The 25,434-nt window shown below is 34.8% G+C and overlaps 1 protein-coding gene across 1 annotated transcript in view; it reads left to right on the top strand.

Annotated features, from left to right (window-relative positions):
• The window catches only part of CNTNAP4 (contactin associated protein family member 4), a 227,766-nt gene that overhangs the window by 187,447 nt on the left and 14,885 nt on the right, over positions 1 to 25,434 (top strand). Inside the window, exons 14-19 of the mRNA XM_062017669.1 lie at positions 689 to 845; positions 3,914 to 4,041; positions 13,916 to 14,086; positions 19,763 to 19,981; positions 23,047 to 23,286; positions 24,787 to 25,011. Coding sequence (XP_061873653.1) covers positions 689 to 845; positions 3,914 to 4,041; positions 13,916 to 14,086; positions 19,763 to 19,981; positions 23,047 to 23,286; positions 24,787 to 25,011 — 1,140 coding nt within the window. The remainder of the gene's footprint in view (positions 1 to 688; positions 846 to 3,913; positions 4,042 to 13,915; positions 14,087 to 19,762; positions 19,982 to 23,046; positions 23,287 to 24,786; positions 25,012 to 25,434) is intronic.

Genomic DNA, 25,434 nt, shown 5'->3' with positions numbered 1-25,434 from the left:
TAGATGCACCATAATGTTGTAATAGTCCTGGGAAACCTCTATTCAGCTCACCAGGTATATCAGCTTGCTTATGGGAGCATCACTAACATGATTTCTGCTGTCTCGGACTATATAAATTCTGAATCTGCTGCCTGTGACCTAACAGCTGTCTTTGGGCATTTCTGATTAACTTCACTATTCAGATACTTAATGTTCATCACAGATATGGGGTAACAGTACTCTATAGTACTTTTGCTAGTGGGAAGGGATTATTTCTGCAGAGCTTTTCTGTAACTCTTCTCATTCTGTGGCTGGTAGTTCCATGATCTAAAATTGATCTTTACTTGGGAATATAAAGTACCCTGATTTTTAGGGTGATGGTATCTCCTTTTTCGTGGACCATTTTAAAATGAATTATATAAATGGACTACTTAAGATAAATGAATCTAATATCATGGCTGGCTGAGCTAGGGACTGTGAGTCCTCTGTTCCACTAATGCAAGCAAAACCTGTGACAATCATTTAATACCTGATAATGAAGTATTAAAGTGAATAATTACTTATCAAGTGAAGTTAGGTTTTTTTCAGTCATCTAAAGTTTTCAGATTTGAGGCATGATTTTTCTCAACTTTTTGGAAACTTGTTTGGATTAAAAAAAGTAGGAAACAAGACTGGACACTGATTTTGTAAAATTTACTTAATCTTTTAGGTGGAATGCCGCTGAGCTGGTGGATCGGAAAAACAAATGAAACACAGACTTACTGGGGCGGTTCCTTGCCTGCTGTACAAAAATGTGCTTGTGGACTAGAGGGGAACTGCATTGACTCCCAACATTACTGCAACTGTGATGCAGACAGAGATGAATGGTGACTTTATACTGTTACTTATTCACTATACTTTTTCCTGGAAAGTAAATAAAGAAAATATACAGGCCATAGCACATTTAGGACACCGAGACTGTCATAAATTTAAATTCCCATAGAGTCACCTGCTTAATATAGACTATATACACGAAGTATTATAGCTAATTCTTTCTGTCTGAGTTCTGGGAAGGGTTTAATTTTACATAGATAACTTTTAGCTTTGTAGTTTATTGCATGTTTTATATTATGACAATGGCTCTGGTTTTTAGTAAAATTTCACTTATTAGTTTTAGACTACTGAAAATATTTAATGGTAAAATAAAAAGTGTCTGTGAAAAAGTCAGCTAATTTTTAGCATAAGTTTTAACTATACTTATAAGTTTAGACTTTTTACCTTCTTTTTGACATCTACAGCTTAGATAATTACAACTATACAGCCTTGCTATTAGGAAAGTGAAACATTCATTCTGAACACTATTCTAAAGGGATGGAAGAATATCTAACATGTAGGTCTTCCATTTGTACTTGAAATTCATGTTACTAATGACCCCATTCAAATAAATAACATAAGAGATGAGTTCCAGTTCAGAACCTGACTTTTCACTTAAGAGGATGAGATACAACTTTTTTGACAATAACTCCAGTGCAATATAGGACTTCATGAAGCAGACAGAGACTTTACAAATGAAAGCTTTTCTGTTGAAGTTACTTTTAAGCTTTTGAACTTTTAAAACATATTGAAGTTCAATAAATCCATTTCAGTGACTACAGTAATATATGCATGCTAATATATGTAGCAACGTCTGGGTCTTTTTAAATGGAAAAAGATAAGAAGAAGACATTTCTTTGTAATGTCTTCATACGTACAAAATGAAGCAATATATTATTTTCTTCTCAGTCTAGATATCCACTCTTTCTTTAAAGGAACAGTTAGGGAAATTGATTGGAAAATATTTATTCTCTCATAATGATCAAGGTGCTCAACAGGTACAGAAAGGAAGATACAGCAAAGGGTTAGTAAAAAATTCTTCACAAGCTTCATAAGCTTCACAAGCTTTAGAATAGTATCTACTGTGTTCATTCTAGTAAAGAGATTAAACAAGTACATGGAACCCTTGGAATTTTCCTATTGTGCTGTACAAAATCACAAACAATGCTTCATTCCCAACAGCAAAATAAGTGTTGAAAGATGAATGCATTTTGAGACAAGATTTTGAGTAGTTGCTAGTATATGTAATACATTGTTGCTCAATTCACTTAATCCATGCTTACATACATAAATTAATTTATAACGGTTACATACTTGTAAATAAATTAGATAGGGGATGACGTATATGTCTTCACTATGACCACTTTGACTTAACTGCATATGTTGAATGTATTACTTTGAAAATATTATTTGTTTTCTGTAAACACTTTCTACATTTAAATTTTCATTTTAAGTGGAGATTTATCCCAGTAACTCAAATTTATGGAGGTTATGTTTACACTCCTTTGTTATTTTGTACTCAAAAGTTATTTTTTGTTCCCTAGAGACTACTGGTTTAAATCAGTTGACTCAATACTGTTCATAGAGAAGAAAAAGTAGGTAGAAGTTCTGCTTATTTGAGATGCTTTCTAGGCATAGAAAACCAGAGTTACACACAGTATGGTTTTGAAAATACAAGTTTAATATTCTATTTTCATAGTGAGATCTTTCTTATTTCATATACTGATATAGATTTGGTTCTAAAATTCATTGTTTCACTAATAAAAATATCTATCTCTCAAAATCTAGAAAAAGAAAGATAGTTTTTTTAAAAACTCAGTTTCGAAATATTTGCAAAATTCAGATCCTCTCAGCAGAATAGGTAAGCTACTTTCTATTCACTTCCCCTTTGTTTGCAGCATAGCTTTACTGAAGCAAACACTTTCAGCGTTTTCAGGAGTATTTTTCAGTTCTAAATTAGAAATCTACAAAGTCTCATAAAAAAATCAAAATTTTTTTTAAAAAACTGTTTTCCATTTCTCATTTAATAAAAAAGTACAATTGTGTGCACTGTGCTCCAAGACAGATAAACAGCAATTGTATATCAGAAAAATACAGTGATGTTAGTAAAGGGAGAAAAAAAATAATTCATTTCATTCAGCACCATGCTGAATTCTATTCCCATTACTTCAGTCTCAGTGCATAGTGAACTGAGAGAGCGGACTGCTAAACTAAACGATGTTCCAAGAGAAATATGGCATGCTTACTGCCATGTGTGTCTTGCATTTAATCTGTGAGTATTGTGAGTTCCAGATTGCCTCCCCTCTCTGGGTTTGTTCTGCTGTCTCTGAGCTATTTGCCTTGTCTATTAAAGGGAAGATTTGTCTATGAATTCATTGAAAGGAGAGACTGAATTTTTCAGAATGGTCTTGAGTGGATTCAGAGCAAGAAATTTTAGCACCAAAACTGGTCTTAGGAAATTTAGAAATTCAGTTCTGACAAGTTACAGATTTTGAACAAGGAATTTGATCTAAGATTACAAATACTGCTTATGTTCTCTGAGTGTCAAGTATTTCCTTTTCTGAGAGTTACATTTCTGTAGCATATACTGCTTTTCCTGTGCACTCAGCATGCTTTTGTATTTTCAATTTGATTTTTTAAAACTTTTGTCAAAGTGAAAAAAAACCTCACATATTTGAAAGTTCTACTAAGCCATTTAATATTCAGTAATGAAGAGATGGGCCATTATATATACAGTATGTCTTCAGCAACATAAAATTACTGACATGGGCAAACACATTAGCTTAGGCAGACAGTTAGGCACCCATTTATGTGTCAAAGAGCTTTTTTGTGCTTTTGAAGTCAAGCAGAACCATAAAACTGCCCACTGCCTATGAAAATATTTCAGCCCTGTTAAATGATCCCAATGTCAGTACCAAAGCATCTGTTTGTATTGATAGTTGCTTGAATTACCCGTGGGCTTTTGCAGCATTTCTTTTCAGAACCTAATTCTTCCTTTTTTTTCCCCAACAATCTATAGATGATAATGAAGTGTTTACCAGAAACTTTCAAGAGAACTGTGGCTTTCATTTTACCTTTTCAGGACTAATGATACTGGATTCCTCTCATACAAGGAGCATCTACCAGTAACTGAAATTGTGATCACAGATACCGACAGACCAAATTCTGAAGCAGCTTACAAACTGGGGCCATTGCTGTGCCGTGGTGACAGTAAGTAACAACTTCAGAGTTCTACTAAACAACGTTAGGGTTTGAGTGCAATAAATTTTAAATATTGTTTGATAAACAGCCAAAGATACACTTTTGTAAAACATTTATACAATGCTTTTGTAATTAAAAAGAAAAAACAAAAATGCCATGATCTGGTGCAAACCAGGGTAGAATTTTAAAGATATATTTTCAATGATACACATCAATAATGAACACATAAACAGTATATTTTTCAAACAAATATTCTGAGTAAAAAAATTAGTGATTTTTATGCAAATTGAATTAAGTTATGAATAAAGCATTGCATGGAACTCAATTCATAACTGGTTATCATATCTTAGTTAAAATGTAGCCTTCACTAGTGTAGTGGTTTAGCCCTGGCTGGGTGCCCACCAAGTCATTCTATCACTCCCCCTCCTAAACTGGATAAGGGAGAAAAAGGTTTGTGAGCTGAAATAAGGACAGGGAGATCACTCAGCAATTAGCATCACAGACAAAACAGACTCTGCTTGGGGAAAAACTGTTTGATTTATTAACAATCAATCAAAATGGAGTAGAGAAATAAGAACTAGAAACCAAATCTTAAATCATCTCCTCCATCCCTCCTTCTTCCCAGGACTCTCCTTCCTCTCCCCTGCAGTGGCACATGGGCACAAGGAATGGGGGTTACTGTCAGTTCAACAAAGATTGACTTTGCTGCTGCTTCCTCTCAAGGAGAGGCCTCCTCACACTTCCCACTGTTCCAGTATGGGGTCTCTCCTACAGGAGACAGTCCTCCACAAACTTCTCCAATGTGGCTCCTTCCCATGGGCTACACTTCTTCACAAACTGATCCGGAATGGGTTTCATCCATGAGGAAACTGTTGTTCAGGAGCAGACTGCACCAGCCTAAGTGCCCCACAGGGTCACAATTCCTGACAGCAAACCTGATCTGGTATCTGCTTCTCTCTCCATGGATTCTCAGGTCTTGCTCCAGGAACTTGCTCCAGGCCTGGGTCGGCTGCAGGTGTGTCTTAGAATTGACTGGCATTAGCCCTGTCAGCTACAGGGGAAGCTTCTGGCAGATCTTTTTTAAAAGAAGACACTCCTGTAACTCCCTGCTACTAAAACCTGGCCACACAAACCTACTACATGTGCCTCCATCCTTATGCAAATTAACTCTGAGTATTTGTGGAACCAGGAAATCTATACAGTGGGATATTAATCCAGTATATATAATAACTTCATATGAGAATTTAAAGTTTAGAGATTTATTAAAAAAATAAAGGTTTTACATCCTGAATATGTATGTAGTAACCAGAAAATTGTCATGTGGGAAGAAATTATTTAAACACAATGAGACCACTGGAACAAAATTGATACCTTATAAAAGATTTATGATGGCATTTCTAATCTCATTAATTTCCATCCTCATTAGGAAAAAAAAAAAAAAAGATTTGGTTTATATTCAATAGTAAACTATTGCACAAAATAGTGTGTGCCTGCTGCTGTTCGTAACCAAAAGTCAGGAGTTTTTTGCCACATATAATTCTAAAGATCTTAATTGAAGGGTTGAATAGGAGGATTTTTACTACAGTTGAGAAAGGGATTAAAATATTTAATAAGCCTGATATCTTTACATCAAATGTTTTCAGATAATTACATATTATTATTTTTATTTTTTGTATGATTTTCCCCCCTTCATCATAAGATCTTGTGTTTGTTTTCCAAAGACGTTCAGGCTTTATGAATAAGAGGAAAGAAATACTATTAAAGAAGTACCAATGTGTACTCTTAGGGAAACTCAGGAGACTGAATAGTTAAATGAATAAAAATTACCATGTATTTATTTTTATATCATCTCTGCATTCATTCCTGTGACTTATCAGGGTAATTATGCCTGGAATATTTGACACCAGATGTGCATAATGGCAGTGCATTCTAATCTTCTTATGAAAACTCCTAAGATACAGAAAAAAGTCCTCATCTGTGCTTCCTTTTCACTTGTCTGACATCTCATTGTGAGCTGACCATTTATCCTACACATGAAAAACCTCGTGAATCACGAGAGTCATCCTGAAGCATACAGCACAGTTAGACATAAGTTCACACCAAGTCTCTTAAAGTTTTGCCAAATTGCAGCTTGAAGCATCTAAAAATGCATTACTTCTCTGTACAGCTCCACTGCTTGACTGTCCTCATTGACAATTTCTTTTTACTTAGATCTGCCCTGAAATTTCGTTATTTCAATTTATACCCATTGTCTTTGATACATCTTACACCAGTGTAAAAAGCCTGGCTCGATCTCCTTGTTAATTTCCCCCTAGGTTTTGGGGGCTGCTGTCAGGTTCTCCAAAGCTGTCCCTCTTCCAGGCTGAACCAGCCCTAGTCCCTCAGCTTGAAGGGTAGGAAAAGTACTCCAGACCTGAACATCCTGGTGGTCTCCCCCATACTTGCACCTGTGTATCAATGTTTTTTGTCTACCAGAAAGCCTAAAATTAGATGCAGGATATAGATGTTATCTTACAAGGGTTGAGCATAGAGGGATAACCAGCTCCTTGATATGATAGGAACTACACAGCCCATAATGCAACAAGCCCCCATTGTAGACAGAGACCGTGAAACCAGGGACATTGGCAGCAATGAAACAGAAGTATTTGCAGCTTATCTACTAATAATAAGTGGGGAGAATTTCAATTTCACTACTCACCAAGTTCCCAGCTACTGTTAATTACATAACCTGACCCCAATTATCACAAATCTTAAAACATGGAAGCCAACTAGCTTCCCCGGGTGAATCATTAAAATATACAGAATGTTCTGACACCCATTGACCTCCCTGCCTTTATTTGATGTTTGCTTAGTCTGAGTGATTGAATTCCTGCAAAATTTCACAGTGATGCTAAATGGTCACAGTATCTCTAGATAAACTGCAACAGAGAACTCTAAAATATCATGAGAACAGGCACAAGAAGTCTGAATCAGAACATCAGAGAAATATTTTTACTATGATGAGACACTATAGAATTTAACTTCAGAAAGAAGTAATTTGGAACTGAAATAATCTCTGAAAAAACTTTTCAGTATATAACAGTTAATGGTAATAATACAGCCAAAAATCTTGAAAAGGAACTTTCACTTTGATTGTTTAATGAAAGCAATAATGCAATTTTTTCTCAGACATTTTCATAACAAAGATAGAGATAGTAAGAGATGGCATGATTTTAGAAAGGAAGGGACTAAAATTTGACAAAGCAATATGAAATTTCTGAAGGGAAAGTTAATGTAAAATAATAGATTTTTTCACATAAAAACAAAGTCATTAAGGATTTTATTATAATGTCTAATAAAATATGTATGAAGTCTCTTATGACCTATATTTTCTATTTTCTATCTTATATCATGTATGAAATACAATAAATTGCCTATATTATGCTATTACAATTCTATATTATCCTACATATAGTAGAATAATATAGAATATAAGCTATATAATATATATTATATAGCTTATATTGCATTAATTGATAGCAATATATTTTCTCATATGCAATATAATTACTTCATATGTTTATTATATTAATTCAATCATTACACTGGAAATGACTGAGTATGTAACTTACTAGAACTTTTTGCAACAGTCTTCATGTATAATGGCGGTTTGTGTAATGAACATTGTCTTTAAATGTCAGTTTTCCAGAAAATGTAAAAAGCCACAAACTGTAGTAGCTTCTGAGTTCTACATTTTAAATTTCACACTGGACAAAATCAATTAATTCAATCTAAACCCTCTTGAAAGATCAGCAATAATATGTTGGGAGCACTTTGAATCTGAAAGAAGGAAGCATATCATTATTTTTTCTAATCTGAGGTTGCAGACACCCATACAGGTCTAATTAAATGCACTTTTAATGACATCTGTTCTCTTCTGCACCCTTGACAAGTAGAGAACATAACAAAAGATCTGGTAACAAATGTTCACTTTTCAGAAGTAATGTCAAACAAAGAAAAATAGATATTCTTGGATTTGCAGATATGATTTGCATACTCTCCAGAAAAGTGTTTTTTGAAACATGTATTTTGTTCTTTCTGACAAACAGAAGTCCTTCAGAATAACTCATGGACATACCAGGAAAAAAAAAGTGAGGGAGAAAGTTTACTTGTATTTGTGATAAACTCAGTACATCGTTAAATGATTCAAAACCAAAAGATCATAAATTCTCATTGCATTGGTAATCTATTCCTTATAGGACATCTGCTTAAAGAAGAAAATATTTTTTTTTATTCCCACAGGAAAATAAGGTAGATCCATAAGTAGTTTGTTGAGTTGAACTGTCATAAACCATGCATTCACTTGAGTAAGTTTCCAAGTTACTAATTTAATTAGGAACTTAGAAGTCATGTATCATAACTCAAATGCACTCTGGTATAAGTTACCTATTCTTCATTGAACATTTTTTTCTCACTCTTTTATTTAACAGTACATTACTGTACTTGGTTTATTTATGTTAGGTTTTATAGATTGACTCTCGTCAGTGAAGTAAGCTACTTATACAAAATCAAAGCATATTTGCCAGAATAAAACAGGAAAGAGTAACCTAATATATGAAAAATAATAGCAAAATCAATGCCAGTATGGTTCTTTTTATGTATGAAATTCCATTTCTCTTAATATTTATGCCAGAGTTAGCTATCTACGTTTCCAAGATATCAAAGCACAACAAAAGTAGTAATGACGTTCTAGAAGAACATGGCCATTTAAAGAAATTAGGCGATAGGATTTAGTGACACTCAGCTTTATGCATACGAGTAGTACTTACTTGTTTCTGTCACCTTTAAAAGATATTACTGATTCATTCCTATATTCTCTTCTGTATAATACATCAAATACATGGTAAGCCAGCACTGCAGGTATCTGATTGAAAAATGTATCTAAAAATAATGAAATGTAAGACTCAAATTAACCTGTACCAAATGGGATAGGTAACAGGAAAGATTTTGAAACACGAGGACAAAATAAACATTTTGGCCATTAATATATAAAAATACTATGATTTTCATTAAAAAAGAAAGAAGTATCTATTATTCTTGTCAGTATTTGAGAAAAAAGGTCAGATGTTGATTAAATTGTAGTAGGCAGAATCAGTTAATTTGGGGAGACTTGTAAAGAACCACATCATTCAAAGATTTTGAGGGTTCTTTTCCTTGGAAGAACTGGCTGCAAATACTCCAACTTATTACTATAAAGTTCAAATAAGTATTAGAACATAAGAATATATCCAGAACACTGAAAGAAAGTAAATGTGCTAAATCTAGTCACATTCGGACTAATTCTTGTCCCAAAAATAAAAATTATAATAAGACAATAAAACATTAAATAAAGATACTGCATATAGATGTAAAATTAATATTTTATTCAACACAAGTTTATATAAAGTAAATTTGGCCAAACTTTTCAGGGACTTGAATACTACTAAAGGCAATACTATTGAAGTGGGATACTTGGAGTCCAGGAAGATAGTTGATGAAATACTTGATTGAACTTTTTTTTTAAAAAGGAAATATACAGATTCAACTTCAAAATGATAGCACAAGCAGGTAAATAGGAATAGGTAATCCATTCAATGTTAATTCATAGTTTGACATTTAAATTAAAAAAAACTAACTAGTGTGAGCTTTGCATATAATTTATATATATATATATATATATAGAAAGGATTGTTGTGGTTTAAACCCAGCTGTGAAGTAAGCACCACACAGTCACTTGCTCATTCCCTACTCTGGTTGAGCAGGCAAAAGAATCAGAAGGGTAAAAATGAGAAAGCTCGTGGCTTGAGATAGACAGTTTAACGGGTAAAGCAGAAGCTGTGTATGCAAAGCAAAATAAAACAAGGAAGTCGTTCACTTTTTCCATGAGCAGGCAGATGTTCAGCCATCTCCAGGAAAGCAGGGCTTCATCACACCTTTTAGTTACTCAGGAAGACAAATGCCATCGCTCCAAATGTTTCCCCTTCCCTCCTTCCCTAAGGTTTATATACTGAGCATGACATCATATAGTCTGGAATGTCCTCGTGGTCAAATTGGGTCAGCTGTCTTGGCTGTACCCTCCCCCAGCTCCTTGTGCATCCCCAATGTGCTCGCTGACAGAGTGGAGTGAGGAACAGAAAAATCTTTAACTCTGTTCAAGCACTGCTCAGCAATAGTGAAACACCCCTATATGATCAACAGTTTTCAGCACAAATCCAAAACATATCTTCATACCAGCTAGTGTGAAGAAAATTATCTATCCCTGCTGAAACCAACACGAGGTTGTAAGAGCATTGCCTTAAAGAAACTGAGAGATACATTTTTAGTGAAAGCCTCCTATACTTAATCTCTTTGCTTGAGCAAAATCAAAGGTGCTATGCTACACTTAAATGAAGTAAGTAAAAAGTGGAATAAGAATGCTCAAATAGTGTTCTTGAAAGTAATACAGAAAATCAGAAAAAAATCCTGTGGTCAGAATTTGAAGCTAGGCCAATGGACTGAGTATGTGTGCATACATAAATTTGTATATGAACTACAGTAAGAGCATTAGTGAATTTCCATAAATGGACAATTTTTAATTGCATTGATTGAATGTTTTTCCTAAAATAAAAGCTCTTTTTCCGACAAGAATTGACTCAAAGAAATTATATAATGCGTGGCATATGAGTCTGAAGTAGATGATCACAGTTTTGCCTTCTGGTCTTCTAATTGACGAATCTTATAATAAGCTGCAATTTAGTTGAGCCAGAAGTGGTGTTACAGATGAGACATCTGAACTATACACATTCTCAGACACAAATAGTTGCCAGCTGATCAGACTTCATAACATTAGAAGGATAGCTTCAGAAGAAGGAATTTACACACTTCTCAGTAATTTTGTCCTCCTCCCTGCTGTGCTAGGTGAAAGGAAATTTTTGCATGTAGCAAAACTGACAGAAATATTGAGTAACTATGGAAATTAATTGATGTAACTGAATCATCTGATAGGTAATGAGGATTTTCCTACTTGGTTTTCCATTGCAATAAAAGAAAGGACAAGCCATCATGATGCCCATCACTAAGCACTGAAACAATACTTCAGCAAACCCAAACAAAACAAACAAACAAACAAACCCATTTAAACCAAATATTAGATGATCACATAATTTAACAGTCAGTCTAAGAGGAAAGATAGAGAGGAGCAGATAAAAGACAACAGGAAAATTCTTGGTTATCTACTGGCAGTTTAATTAAGATCAGATAACCCAGTAGCGTAGATCAGACAGATTAATAGGATCTACAATTTACAATAAGCATACTTTCTCCAGTATTAACTTTCTACATGTGCAGCTCCAATCTGACCACAGTGACTTTCCAGTGAAATTCAAAGATTTGTTGATGTATCAGAGATAGAAGCTGATTCTTACAGAACTCTTTCCTGCATGCTTTCTCAGTACTTTTTAAGTGTTTCATAAAATCCCTATAAAAGGGAGAATATGGGAAATATGGAAGACATATTAAATGTGCAGAAAGTTTTGTTCAGGAATATAATGTCTTTTTTTAATCTGCACTCACTGTCTCTGGTGGAGCTTCACACTGAAAGAACAAATGGTGCAACACTGAGAGGCATCAAGAGAATAGATACAAATAAACAGATCTCCATTTTCATTAAAAACGTGGAAAGTGCTACAATTTGCAATTGCACAATTCTTTTGACAGTCACTTTTATTATCTTTTCAACATTAAAATTACTAGTTTATCTGTCTAGTTCTTGTTTGTCTCTGTTTGGTGTCTCAATTCTAAGTTGATAAGAATAGCTGATATATGCTAAAAACTAAAACAATTTTTTCAGTGTAAAATTTATAAATTTGCATAAAAAGTATTTATTTATGACAAACTGGATATCTTTTTTTTTTTTTTTTTTTACTCACAGAAAGACTGCAGACTCAGTACTCAGATAAAATTCTAAATATTACTGATTTCCTATAAACATGGTGTTTATCAGAGTGAGAAAACTAAATAGGAGACCGTGAGCCACTGTAAAGTGAAGACATTTTTCCACCCTAATTTACAACATAAAATAATTTTCAATATTTTTTTATGGATCTATATGTAACTTGCTTTATTGATACAGTAGTTTGACATTCATAAATCACACAATTTCCAGAGCAGAGAAAAAAGAACAACTAGATATGAGAAAGCAGGAAATAAAGAGAGGAAGAATAAAACATCCTATCTCTGACCTCCCCCAAGGATTCTATTCTGATTTGCAAAGATCATTCAAATGCTTCATTGAACCTAGTTGTGTCATTTACTCTAGTGAACTGTTGCTGCCATTATTGTCTCTCTTCTAATTGCTCGCAGTGTTTTACCAATTTTGTATAAATTACTAGTATTAAACTTTCTCTTGTGTTTGAGTTACTGGTAACAACCAGCTGTTATATACTTGAGTCTTAACTGTGTTGAAGTTCGCTCTGTGGGAGTTACGACCTGAAACTCTTAAAGAACGTGGGTTTAAAATTGATACCAATATGTAAGACTGCTGCCTTCAACTGATGGCACTTTGCGCACGATGATAACTCTAAGGAGCTCATCAGGAAGCACAAGAGAGCAAGGTGCAAAGCTATGCTTTCCTCTCCCAGACTGAGCCATCTGTTTGCAGCTTTGCCCTACTGTGTAGAAGTTGTCTTGATAGCTGCTCTAACTTGTGATGGATGGCAACTTGTAATGACCAGACCCAAGTGGCAAGGGTCGCAAAAGGGAGTTGCAGAATACGGACAGATATCCTGCCATTCTACTTTGCTAGGTGCAGGATTTGAATGCTGATTAGAATTCTACTAAAAGTCAGGAGAAATGAGTGAATGAGCTTTGATTTTACTTCACTGTGCGATGGACCAAGCCTCTATGTACACTATATCACAGAGTTTGGTCTTGCAGATAAGAGAGAAATTTGCAAATCTGATCTCGTCCTTCTCCCCCTAACACCACTTCAAACAGAGTGCCTGGAGCAAAAAAGATAGTTTGGCATAATATTTAGACACAGAATTATGAGATGTATGTACAAAACCTTTGTTCAATTAGATAGGAAAGTATCAAATGTCTCATTTTATTTAGAAAGTAATATATATTAATAAAGAAGTACATCTGTAAGAATTCAGCAATAAAAGCAAACCACTTCTAGCTAAACACTATAAATGCAGATCATGATCTTATTAGAAGAGGATATTGTAAGGGATTTCACATAATCTTTCAATAATCAAGAATCAAATAAAACAAATTATGATTAAATGTCAGCTTAAAGAAAAATCAATTGAACAAAATAACTTTGTTTGGTCTTGGAACTTTAAACTGAAGTAAACTGAAGAAGAAAATGTCTTCTAAAAAGCTTATTATTAATTTTAAATTCTTTCCACAGTAATTACCAGGAGCTATATCTTAACTTCTTTGTGCTATCTGATAAAACTTGCCAAAAACGGCAGTTACGTGAGAAATGTGTGTAACAACTATCATAGTTGTAGTTTATATTATGTAGGTATAGTATTTCATTCAAAGCTGCCATGTTCGTTTACTTTACAAAAGGATATATCAGGTCCTAAACATACTGTCTAGCTGATTTGCCAGGCATTTTATTTCCCATTAGTTGGGTTTTGATAGTCTGAAATGAGCACGTTAAGTACTTTTGCTGAATGATTCTTCTGTGTCTACAAGAACCACTACTTTTTGTTTTCTGGATTCAGAGGGAGACTTCTGTGGAAGTTAAATTTTATGAACATTGCACTTTTACTTCCTAGGCCTGGGAACTTTCCTTTGTTTGCCTGATTGTAGTATTTACACTAGCAATATTTGATAACACTATATTTATCACTTAATCTTTCATTTTGACAATCAGGAACATTTTGGAATTCAGCATCCTTCAACACAGAGACATCATATCTACATTTTCCCACCTTCCATGAAGAGCTCAGTGCAGATGTTTCATTTTTCTTTAAAACTACTGCTTCTTCAGGAGTGTTTTTAGAAAACCTGGGAATTCAAGACTTCATAAGGATAGAGTTATACTGTAAGTAACAAGACTGATGGCTATGATTATTATTGTTATTATTATTATGATGTTGGACTAAATAAGAATTATTTTAAAAAGAGTAATTTAAAACTGTTTTCTAGCTTTATTACTGTTACTACTGCGACTGAAGCTTTAACATTCTCCCAAAAATCCCAGCACTGAGACTTTACAAATATCCATCCAAAGATAATTTCAGATTGTTCTTAATCTAAGAGTATAGCAATCTGCCCCTGACTGCTCAGACTGTCCTTTCTTCACTTTCTCACTGAATCCGTGTGACTGTTGGAAGGTTCATTCAGTCACAACATGTGACTCATGCAACATTATCCAAGATTAATCACACTTTCTCATCCTTATTTTTTTGATACTTTAAGAAAATATTTTCTTTCTACATTCTCAGCTTTGTAGACGATTACACATGACTAATTTTTTGTTGAACAAGAGAAAATAAAATGTCTCACTGAATTCAGTAACAGAAAAATTCTCTAGAATTCTTTTTACTTTGGGATTAGACAGTTTCTTATTTTTTACAAACTCATTGTGATACTACAATCCAATATTTTCCATTGAAGTACAAACAAACAAATAATTAAATTAATATATCATAGAATGCAAAATATTACTATTGAAATCTTAATATGTCTTTAATAAATAGGAAACTATTGTGCTTGAATATTTTTTGGCCAATTTTATTGTCAAGTTATTGAAACAAACAGTAAATCATCTACTGTGTGCTGCATTTGAAAGAGACTCTGATGTCAACACTGTTTTTGCCATGTTTATCATGAATATGAGCTTCCCTCTGTTAAAGTTCTGTAAACTTATTGTTACACAATACAACAAGTGCACTGGATCAGCACTTGAGTGGAGAATCCCTGAAGCAATGATGATGTTTGTGTCTGATAAATAATTTTCCATTTTCAAAATGAAGTTAAATCATGGAAACATTAAAAGAATGCTCTGAGACTACATTTAATCCATTGACAGAAGACCATAACTCTTTCTTCAGAAGAATAATTTACAGACAAACTCGTATCACTTGTCCCATTCATGTATACTTATGGTTTTTAAATTACTTGTGACTAGTGAGGCATGACACAAAGTGAAAGGTTGAATTGGTCTATATTTCAGCATTTAAAAACTCAAAGTTTATACTGTTGTTGTCTAGTGTATAGAGATATTTCTTCACTTCCAGAAATGTCCTAATTTGTTAAATACACAGACGTATTCTTTTTCATACATCATAGGTTGGGATGTTTGTAGTGGAACCAGAACTCTGTACTTGCACAGAACACTTGTTTCTTTATCTCTCTCTCTCATCACCTTGAATGTTTCATACTGGATAGGATTATTTATATTTAATCATCGTATATTCTTTTATAATAGATGTGAATCACCAACCTACGTTTGATATTCTATTAATAGCTCCATATAAATAATGAATAATAATAATAATAATGAAAATATCAGATGTGAGTTTTTAGAATGTCTTAGAAATTATTTAAAAAGCATGATGTGATTAACAGTTGGCATTCCATACTTGTGACCACAATGATTTTTCTTAAAGTTGTATTGATTGTTCTCAAGACTTAAATCTAATTCTTTTAGGTAAGACATAATGATTTTTAAAACTTTATATCTAACTTTGCCAAAGCAAAATGTCAGATTAAGAGTCTTAGTAGGAAATATGAAGTTTATTGCTGTTCATATCTTTTCATGAAGTTATAAACACTACAGAGCATGTGTGTGCAATATTTTAAAAGCTATTACCAAATATGAGATATTCATTCTATCCGTATTTTAATATACAGAGCAACCCCTTTGTTGTTGCTGTTGCTTTTGTTTGGTTTTTTTTACAGAATTATGAAAACTGAAATATTATCTGAGTTCCTGTAATCTTCTACAGATGTATTGGTTGAAAGCAGTAAGACTGGTTCAACTCTGAAAAATACACTCTATTAAATACCTTTATGAGTACAGGTTACATCCTCTAACCAAAAGTCTGAGTAACTAATTTATACTGTTGGAGTGCTCTTTGAAGGATTATTTCTTATTTAAAAGCAATAGTTAAATAGAAATTTAAAGTATGTTTGGAAACATTATGGGTTATTAATTTGGAGAGTCTTCTGCAGTTTCTTTGGAAATACTTCTAAAGAGTTCAATATGCAGCGGCTGCTGGCCTTTGCCTGCCCAAATTCAGAACTTATTGTCCAGGATATTTGGAATTCAACAGTTTCCTTTATGTAAAATGCTTGAGTTTTGTATTCTGTAGCATATTTGCTGTCATGGTTTGGCCCAGCTAGCACAGCAGCACCATGACAGTCTCTTGCTCAGTGCTCCCATTCACTCCCACCCTCATTAGGATGGCGGAGGACCCAGCAAAATGGGAGTAGAAAGATAAGCAAGGTTGTTGTGGATTAAGACAAGGGCAGGGAGGGCTCACTGCCAATTACAGTTCCGGGCAAAACAGACTCCAGTACTCGACCTAGAGAGGAAAGTAGGAAAGTTTATTCTACAAGAAACAGAGTGGAATAAAAGCAAAAAGGGAGTAGGATGATGAGAAAATTACTACCAGCACTTTAAGATCTCCCTCCCCCTGTCCCTCCTTTCTTCCCGGGCCCAGCTCACTGCTCCCGATATCTCTACCTCCTCCCCCCTCAGCAGCTCAGGGGGGCAGGGAATGGGGAATGTGGTCAGTCTCTCACAGATGGGTTCTGCCGCTTCTGTCTTCTCAGATGAGGACAATTCCTGGCATTCTTCCCCTGCTCCAACACAGGGTTCCTCCCCTGGGACACAGCCCTTAACGAACTTCTCTGGTGTGGGTTACTCCCAACAGCTGCGGCTTCTGCCGATACAGGGTCCCTCATACGGGACGCAGTCCTTGGTGAATATCTCTGGCGTGGATTCTTTGCCATGGTTGCAGTTTCTGCAGTTACAGGGTCACTCTCTTGGGATAAGGCCTCTTCTGGGCATAAGTTTAATGAGCTGCTTTGTCGTGTGTTCCTCCCCACAGTTACAGCTGTGCATATTGGGTCCCTTCCTCGGGACACAGCCTGCTCCGGCCATAGTGATAAAGAGTCCCTCCTTTGGGACATGGCCTCTTCCGGCCATAGTCACTGTCCCTGGCTCAGGGCCTTTAATGAAGTGAATCACTGCCCTTCGTCTGAAGCCAAGTTTAGCAAAATGAGTCTCTGCCCCTGATATAGTGTCATTAGCAAAATGAGTCTCTACCGCTGATGAGGGGTCTTTAAGGTAATGAAAATAAATCTCAGCTTCACCAGTTCTCTCCATAGAGTGCAGGGGAGTCTCTGCTCCAGCACACCTCCTCCTCTCTTTTATCACTGACCTTGGAGTCTGCATGGTTGTTTCTCTCACTGTTCCTACTCCTTGCACCACCACCAGCCAGAAGAAAAAGAAGGGGCAAAAGAAGGAAGAAGATGGAGGAAGATGGAGGAAGAAACCTTCTCTTCTGACTTCTTAAAAGTGATCGTGGAGGCATCTAATTGCCTAAATGGCTCAGAGATGGGGAGAGTTGTGAGCAACTTCTTACAGAAGCCATCTTTACAGCCCCTTCAAACCATGACATTTGCTAGTTCCTTTCTGCTTCCTCATGTGATGCCCAGCCTCAATAATCTGAATGGTTCTCAATAACTGCTTTCTGTTAATCATTTTAGCCACAGGTAGCCACTGACACCAATCCACTTTGCCAATCTATAGCTGTCCTATGCCTATGTTTTAATGCATTAGAGCTACAAGAGTCTCTAATTTTTGGAAATTTTTTAAGTAACACAAAGGTAGGCGAGACCCACAAAGTATTTTTGCATCAGAAGAGAACTCCCAGATGTGCCCTGACCTGCTACTCAGGAAGTGACCAACATCTCTTTGCCTAGGTCGTTTGTCACAAAACAACAAATTTTAGATCTCAGTCAGCATCTCTCCATGTCCATGGCACACTTTCCACAGGTAGTTTGCCAGTGTACTTATATAAATGACAAATTTCTTCCAAATTTGCAGTGTAGCTGTTTTTAGCAGAGTTATTTCTGACATATTCTGTCAAACTTCAGGCACTCAAGGGGATGGTCATGTGCCCATGCTTGCTATCTGGACCTTCATGTCTGACATTTCTAGGATTCATTACCTTTCTTCAGACTGCGTTACCTTTTTTAGTGGTACTAACACAATTAATTATTTTAGTGATTATTTCAAAATCTTTATATTTTTTCCTGCTTTAAAAATCTAAACAGCAACATCACTTATCCAACCCATCATTCTAATATGCTATTTGATAGGTACATTCAGTGAGTTCAAGGCGCAATTTTTGTTTTCAGACTTCACTCCAACAATATCCAGAGGATTACAAAGAAGGTAAAATTTAGCAGAAATTCTCTTTACCTGGTCACATGGAGTTTCTGTTCCGTTTGTTCTCCTGCTGTGTGTTTGTTTTTATTTCTTTTATCCTTCAGTAAGGGAAGATTTTGTCCAAACGAAAAAATTTCTCCTAAAATTTCTTTTACTGAGGAACTGGTTTTAGATAAAAGTTATTTTGTATTATTGCATAACAACTTGCTGACTTTTAGGCAGAAGATACAATTACAGAAGGCATTCATTTAAACTTTGACAGCATATTATGCCTTATTTTATTCTGGAGATCGAATACTGTGTATATTTGTCAATTTACTTTTCTCTTTCAAGGTCAACTGTTACAGAAAATACATAACTACCAGATTTGGGGCTAAAGGACTGCAAACTTGTGGCATTAATGCATTTAAAGATTGGTTAATGTGGATCTAAATTATATTAAAACTGTAATATTTAAAAACTAAATTTAAAATATTTCATTTAAGGGTTTTTTTTTTAAATTCAGTGAATTCATCTTTGAAAATGTTTTTCAAAGTTGATTTATTTCCGTTGACTACTTCTAATTATTTTGCTTTTCTCTCACAGTCCGATAAGTGAGAAAATTTCCCTTGGATTCATGAAATCTTTTCAGACCTCTAGCCCTTTAAACAAATTCTTAATAATTCAAAAAAAAGATAATCTCTTGTTTAGGGATTACAGATTTTCATAGAGATTTGACCTTGAATATATGAAAGAGTTTCAGAGAGAAAGGATATTCAAAATTTTCATGTCTTTAATTTCTAGCATATTTCTCATTTTATTATTTTATAATGTGAAAGTTGCTTAGGGAATGACGCGGTTCATCATATACATAGTCTTTTAATTTACAGTAATATTTGCCCTCTGATATTTGTAGAGACTGTGTGAAGAAAAAACAAAAGCAAATAAGCAGTAGAACTTGATAGGATTATAGTACTAATAATATAAATATAGTTAACAATGGCAATCAATTGGCATGAAAGCAAGGGATGCTTTTTATCTGAACTGAAAAACAAGGCATCACATTTCAGTGTTTCTTGACTACTATGATCTCCATGGGCACACAATGGTTTGATTATCATGCTGTTGAAAAATTATTACTCTCACTATCACAGAATATGAACTATGAACTTCAGGGACACACCTTTTGAAGCAGGCTTTTCCCCTAAACCAGTCAGGCTTATCCATGAAAAAGTAGACTAGAATTTAAAGTAACTTGTTCTGCCCCTTGATGATTTTGTGACCCAACTGACTATCAAATACTTTAAATGTCCTTTATTAATGTGCTCTTTCTAGCTCCATCTGAAGTGATTTTTTCATTTGACGTTGGAAATGGACCTAGTGAAGTAACAGTGAAAACACTCACTTCCTTAAATGACAACCAATGGCATTATGTGAAGGCTGAAAGAAACATCAAAGAGGCATCCTTACAAGTAGATCAGCTTCCTCAAAAGTCTCATGGTGCTCCACCTGATGGACGTATTCACTTGCAGCTCAACAGCCAGCTGTTTGTAGGTAGGCACTCATTTACTGGAATTTTTCCTTGTTATCATAATGAAAATATAAAAAGACAAAAAAACAAAGGACAAAAAAACAAAGGATAAAAAAAAAAAGATGACAACTAAGTATTTTGAAAATAGTTTGTATGATGAAATGAGAGCCTTATATCACTCTAGTTTCATAGTACAAATTTAGTGTCTTAGTCTACAGTTACTGCTGGACACTATTTCAGCTGAAGTTTTCTTATATTGAGGTTTGTTTGAAGAACAAGTGAAGGACTTCCATTTGTACCAGTTCTTTGAGAGGATTTAATTTACTGAAGGAGGATGTGTTACTTCTGAAATATCAAGGGAATATTGTTATTTCTGTTCATCCACAACTACTTTGTCCCCTCCTACAGCTCAGGACGAAATGATCAGTGACCTGCTTCTCCACACTGATGTGCACAAATCTGTGGAGCTGGATGGGGTACATCCTAAAGTGCTGAGGGAACTGGCAGGTGTGCTCACCAAGCCATTGTCATTTATCAGCAGTCCTGGCTGACTGGGGAGGTCCCATCTGATTGGAAGTCAGCTAATATAACACCCATATATAAGAAGGGATGGAAGGATAATCTGGGAATTTACAGGCCTGTCAATTTGACTTCAGTTCCTGGGAAGCTGATGGAGTAGATCATCCTAAGTTCTATTATGCAGCACATGAATGATCAGGTGATCAGGTCCATCAAGCATGGGTTTATGAAGGGCAGTTCCTGTTTAACAAACCTGATCACCTTCTATGACAAGATGACACTCTTATTGGATGATGGAAAGGCTGTGGATGTTGTCTACCTTGACTTTAGTAAGACATTTGACACTGTTTCCCACAGTGTTCTCTTAGGGAAATTGGCTGTTCTTGATTTGGATGTGCACACACTTTCCTGAGTAAAAAACTGATTAGATGGTTGGGTCCAAAGATTTGTGGTCATTGGAGTTAAATCCAGTTGATGATCAGTCATGAGTGGTGTTCCGCAGGGCTCCGTACTGGGGCCACTCCTGCTTAATATCTTTATTAACGATCTGGATGAGGGGATAGAGTGCACCCTTAGTAAGTTTGCAAATGACATTAAAGGACAAAGGCTGGACTCAATGATCTTAAAGATCTCTTCCAGCTGAAGCGATTCTATGATTCTTAGTTTGTCCACTACAGTTATGAATTTCCCATCATTGAAAGTTTTTAAAGTCAAGTTAGACAGAGTTTTGATCAACCTGATCTAATGAAAGATGTACCTGCACATGGCAGAGAGGTTGGAGTATATGATCTTTAAAAGTCTATTCCGAGCCAAAGCAGTCTGTGACTGCTAACACATTTAATGAAAAAAATCAGATTATGTTTAATTAGTATTGGAAAGAAGAGAAAGGGACTGTTCTTAAATTTCACAAAACCAGGAAAAATCTAGAAACCTTCTAGAAAAATCAAGAAACCTTGTGAAACCTTCAAAGAAAGTAATTTACCCAAATAATTCTGCCTTTGTAGTTTAGCAAATAGGATGTTAATATGGTTAGATAAAACACTGGGAAAGCAGAAATGGAATTAAAATTTCTGTACAATAGATTTCATCACTGTTCTCAGACTTACCACATAACTGATATTATAAGAACAGTGGAAATTAGATCCATATGAATTTGAAAAGTTTGATCTGTGAAGCAAGAGTAAGAAATTATCTAATCCTACAAGTGCTTGTAGTAATATGAAGTCTAAATATTTTTTCTAAGGACTATTGATTCATATCTAGTTCTAACCTTTCTCCCAAACATTCTAATACTGTACAAACCTACATGGACAGTTGCACTTTCCGTCTTTTTTGTTTTTTAATAAAGTATTTGACCATTGAATAGAGTGATTCTTTGTCAAATATTTTGATAAATTCTAGTAATTTTTAATACATCCTTCTCCTCTATGAACCTGATCATTTAAAAACTGTTTTGACTTATCTACCAGCATGCTGGATAGCTTGGTTTCTCCTGATAAAGTTCAGATGAATAATTGTTTTAGAGGAGTGATTCTGTTTTGTTTCTAGTGTTATGAGTTATTTTTCCTCTCTGACAATTCTTGGGGACCTCGAGAGTAAAATAAAATAACATTCACTATACTACTGTGTACCTTGAAATCCTTTATGAGCATGTACAATTATTTTGAAACACTTTGGAGCAGAACAGCTAGAAATGGCATTTATTTGATTTTATTCAGTCAAAACAGTGTTTTTGAAGTGCAACATGACAAACAATAATGATTCATTTGAATTGTTTGTGTCATGTATTTCCTAAATATAATAACTGAAAGTTTGCTATGAATGCAGCAAGTTGAATTTTTGAGCAATCTGTTTTTGCAACTGCAATACTGTCATGTGGATCAATATGATATCTAGTCTATTTTGTGTTTGAGTTAAACCAGTCTTTCAGATAATGGAGCTTTTTTATCTCTGCCAACTATTTACAAGATATTTTCAGCTCTTCATTTAAATATAATTTTCTTCAAGGAAAAGAATAATGAGACTTACTTAAACATCATCTCATATGTCTAGTACCTGCCATAGACACGAACAGCTATGACAAGGTTTTCCATGTAAAAAGAATACTTTTAATGTATTCCAGAGAAGAATCCTCTCCTCTCCTCTCCTCTCCTCTCCTCTCCTCTCCTCTCCTCTCCTCTCCTCTCCTCTCCTCTCCTCTCCTCTCCTCTCCTCTCCTCTCCTCTCCTCTCCTCTCCTCTCCTCTCCCCTCCTCTCCTCTCTTCAAAAAAAGAAAACAACTTGATTTCTGAATGTTACTCCTTTGCAAATTAAAAGTTTGTATAACTATTTGATATCTTACTGTGCAAAATCTTTATTTCCCATTAAAACCTTAAAGAGATCACTGTAATTACTTGACAAAATAAAGAAATCAGGTATGCTTTAAAATCTATTTATAAATATTTTCACATCCATAGTGTTGTATCTTGGAAATTCATAATAGGCTGTTCAGGGACTACTCTTCAGGATAAAGAGGCTTTTAAACATCAATTCTTTTACATTTTTGAAAGCTTGTATGAATTTATTTCAGGTGGGACAGCATCCAGGCAGAAAGGATTTTTGGGATGCATTCGTTCGTTACAGCTGAATGGAATGGCCCTTGATCTGGAAGAAAGAGCAAAGATAACACCAGGAGTTGAACCAGGCTGTCCTGGCCATTGTAGCAGCTATGGTAACCTGTGCCACAATGGTGGAAAATGTAGAGAAAAATACAGTGGATTCACTTGTGACTGCACTTTCTCTGCCTATGCTGGGCCATTCTGTAAGAAAGGCAAGCATGTATTTTTCTTTTATCATTTATTGAAAACAGGAACATTCAGTCCAGAAACAAGATTTTTACAGTTTTTTTAAGATATTTTTAAATGCTTGCAAAATATTTGTATTTTACTTACGGAAATATTCAGTTATTTATTTGATGAATGTAAGTTTAAACCACTGTTTTCTGGAGAAATGTTTAACATGTATTTAATGCAGGAATCACACTACCTGAGAGGATCAGCATCTTTTTTCTAATGATACATCACTCCTTTGATTATTTTATATTATACTAAAGCTATATATTTATGAATTATATATTTATCAATAAACTTTTGGATTTCTATCTTTCAAGGTTCAAAACTAAGAGTAAATTTGGAAAACAATCCAAGAAAAAGAAGAACTTTGAATATTTTGCTTTAGGAAGACAGTGAGATCATCAGGAACATACTGAGCCAATATTTTCAGCCTCTTTAAAGGAGTTCTTTGGTATTGACATCATACTAGTAAATGATCTCAAGTTATTACATTTGAATTTAAAGAATGGAAGTTTATACAAAACTTTTGATATTTTCACAAAGTTTTGATGTCTTAAAAATTACTTGTTCCTTCTGTGCATTAAAGGCATTTTATAAAGTACCCAGTGGTTTAACTGCCACAAATCCATGTTCCTCTAAATTAGTGAACATAACATATGTCAGCCAGCACTACCACTACAAGAATAAAGGTGTGAAGTTCTTCTGTATTTCTCAATGTGGAGCTAATGCCACTCAGTGAGGAATGATATTTTCTTCCTTCCTCTGCAAACAGCAGAGACTAAGGGTTACACTCCAGTTTTATTACTCTGCTGAGCCAGAGTGACTCCTGTTGCTGAAAGTATGCAATAACTGTCAATCATCTTCTGTGAAAGATGTTGAGCTAGATTACAGAAGTTTCCAGATTTTTTCCTGAAGTGTGGAGGTTGTATGTGGAAACAGGTTGTTCTAAGACGCTTACTTGTAGCAAATAACGTCTGAGAGATATTTAAGAGGTACAGAAAACATTATGGATGATTCATCCCCCAGACCATTACACAGTTTGCATTCTCCTTTTCTGTCTCTCACTTGACCATTCCCTTTTCCTACATTATGTGTTCCAGGTGTGGCCAAGATCAATCACTATGTTAGGATACAAACTACTGCACCTATTTCTCTGTAGGTGCAATATACTTACAAAACAGAAGGTGTTGGCCTTGAGGACATGGGTAAACAGGAAAAAAAAGGCAGAAAAAGTGTATAAAACTAAATAAAAAGAAAGACTTATTCAACAGATATTTAAGACGCATATCAAACCTAGCTTTTGCTGTATCCGTGATTTATTCTGATTTTTGTCTATTGTTTTAAATACTAGCTTCATTTAAATGTCCTTTTCAGCTTTATCACAACAGTTAGAAGCACAATTTATTTTGTTCTGTGGCAGAAAAAAGATATTTAGTCTTATTTTGCATATTTAAAAACTGAATTACTTTTTGTTTCAGAGATCTCTGCCTATTTTGGGACTGGCGCTTCTGTGACATACAATTTTCAAGAATACTACACGTTAGCTAAAAATTCCAGTTCTCATGCTTCATCTTTCTATGCTGACATGACACTGAACAGGGAAGAAATCACATTTGCCTTCCGAACAACACGCACACCAAGCTTACTGCTTTACGTCAGCTCCTTCTACAAGGAATACCTCTCAGTCATTCTCACCAGGAATGGTGAGTGTTCAGATACGTCTCCTGGAAACACTAATGAATGTCACAACTGCCAACTAGGATTCAATCTGATTCCCAGACCTCAACCATAAACTAAACATTGCCTTATTGTAGCTTTAAATGACATATTTCTTCTCCAGCTGCAACAAGCAGTGATTTCGACATGAAAACCACTCCTCTTACTTTTGTTTCACCTTTTATTACTTTTAATAATGTTGGCAAAAACATTGATTTCTGGAATTCCTTTAGAAATGCAGTAAAATATTTTAAATCACTTTTCTCTTTAAAATTTTGAAATGAAACTTAAAATTGATCTACCTGCTGCTCAAGTGGCATATTATCATTTTCATGATAATTAGTGAAATAAACTTCTTTTTGAAAGTACATTACCCATGTTACAGATTAATTGTAAGTAATTTCATTCAA

Source organism: Colius striatus, chromosome Z (genome assembly GCF_028858725.1).
Source record: "Colius striatus isolate bColStr4 chromosome Z, bColStr4.1.hap1, whole genome shotgun sequence".
Classification (NCBI taxonomy): domain Eukaryota; kingdom Metazoa; phylum Chordata; class Aves; order Coliiformes; family Coliidae; genus Colius; species Colius striatus.
The sequence above is the reverse complement of the archived record's forward strand: the minus strand, read 5'-3'. Positions and strand labels throughout refer to the sequence as shown.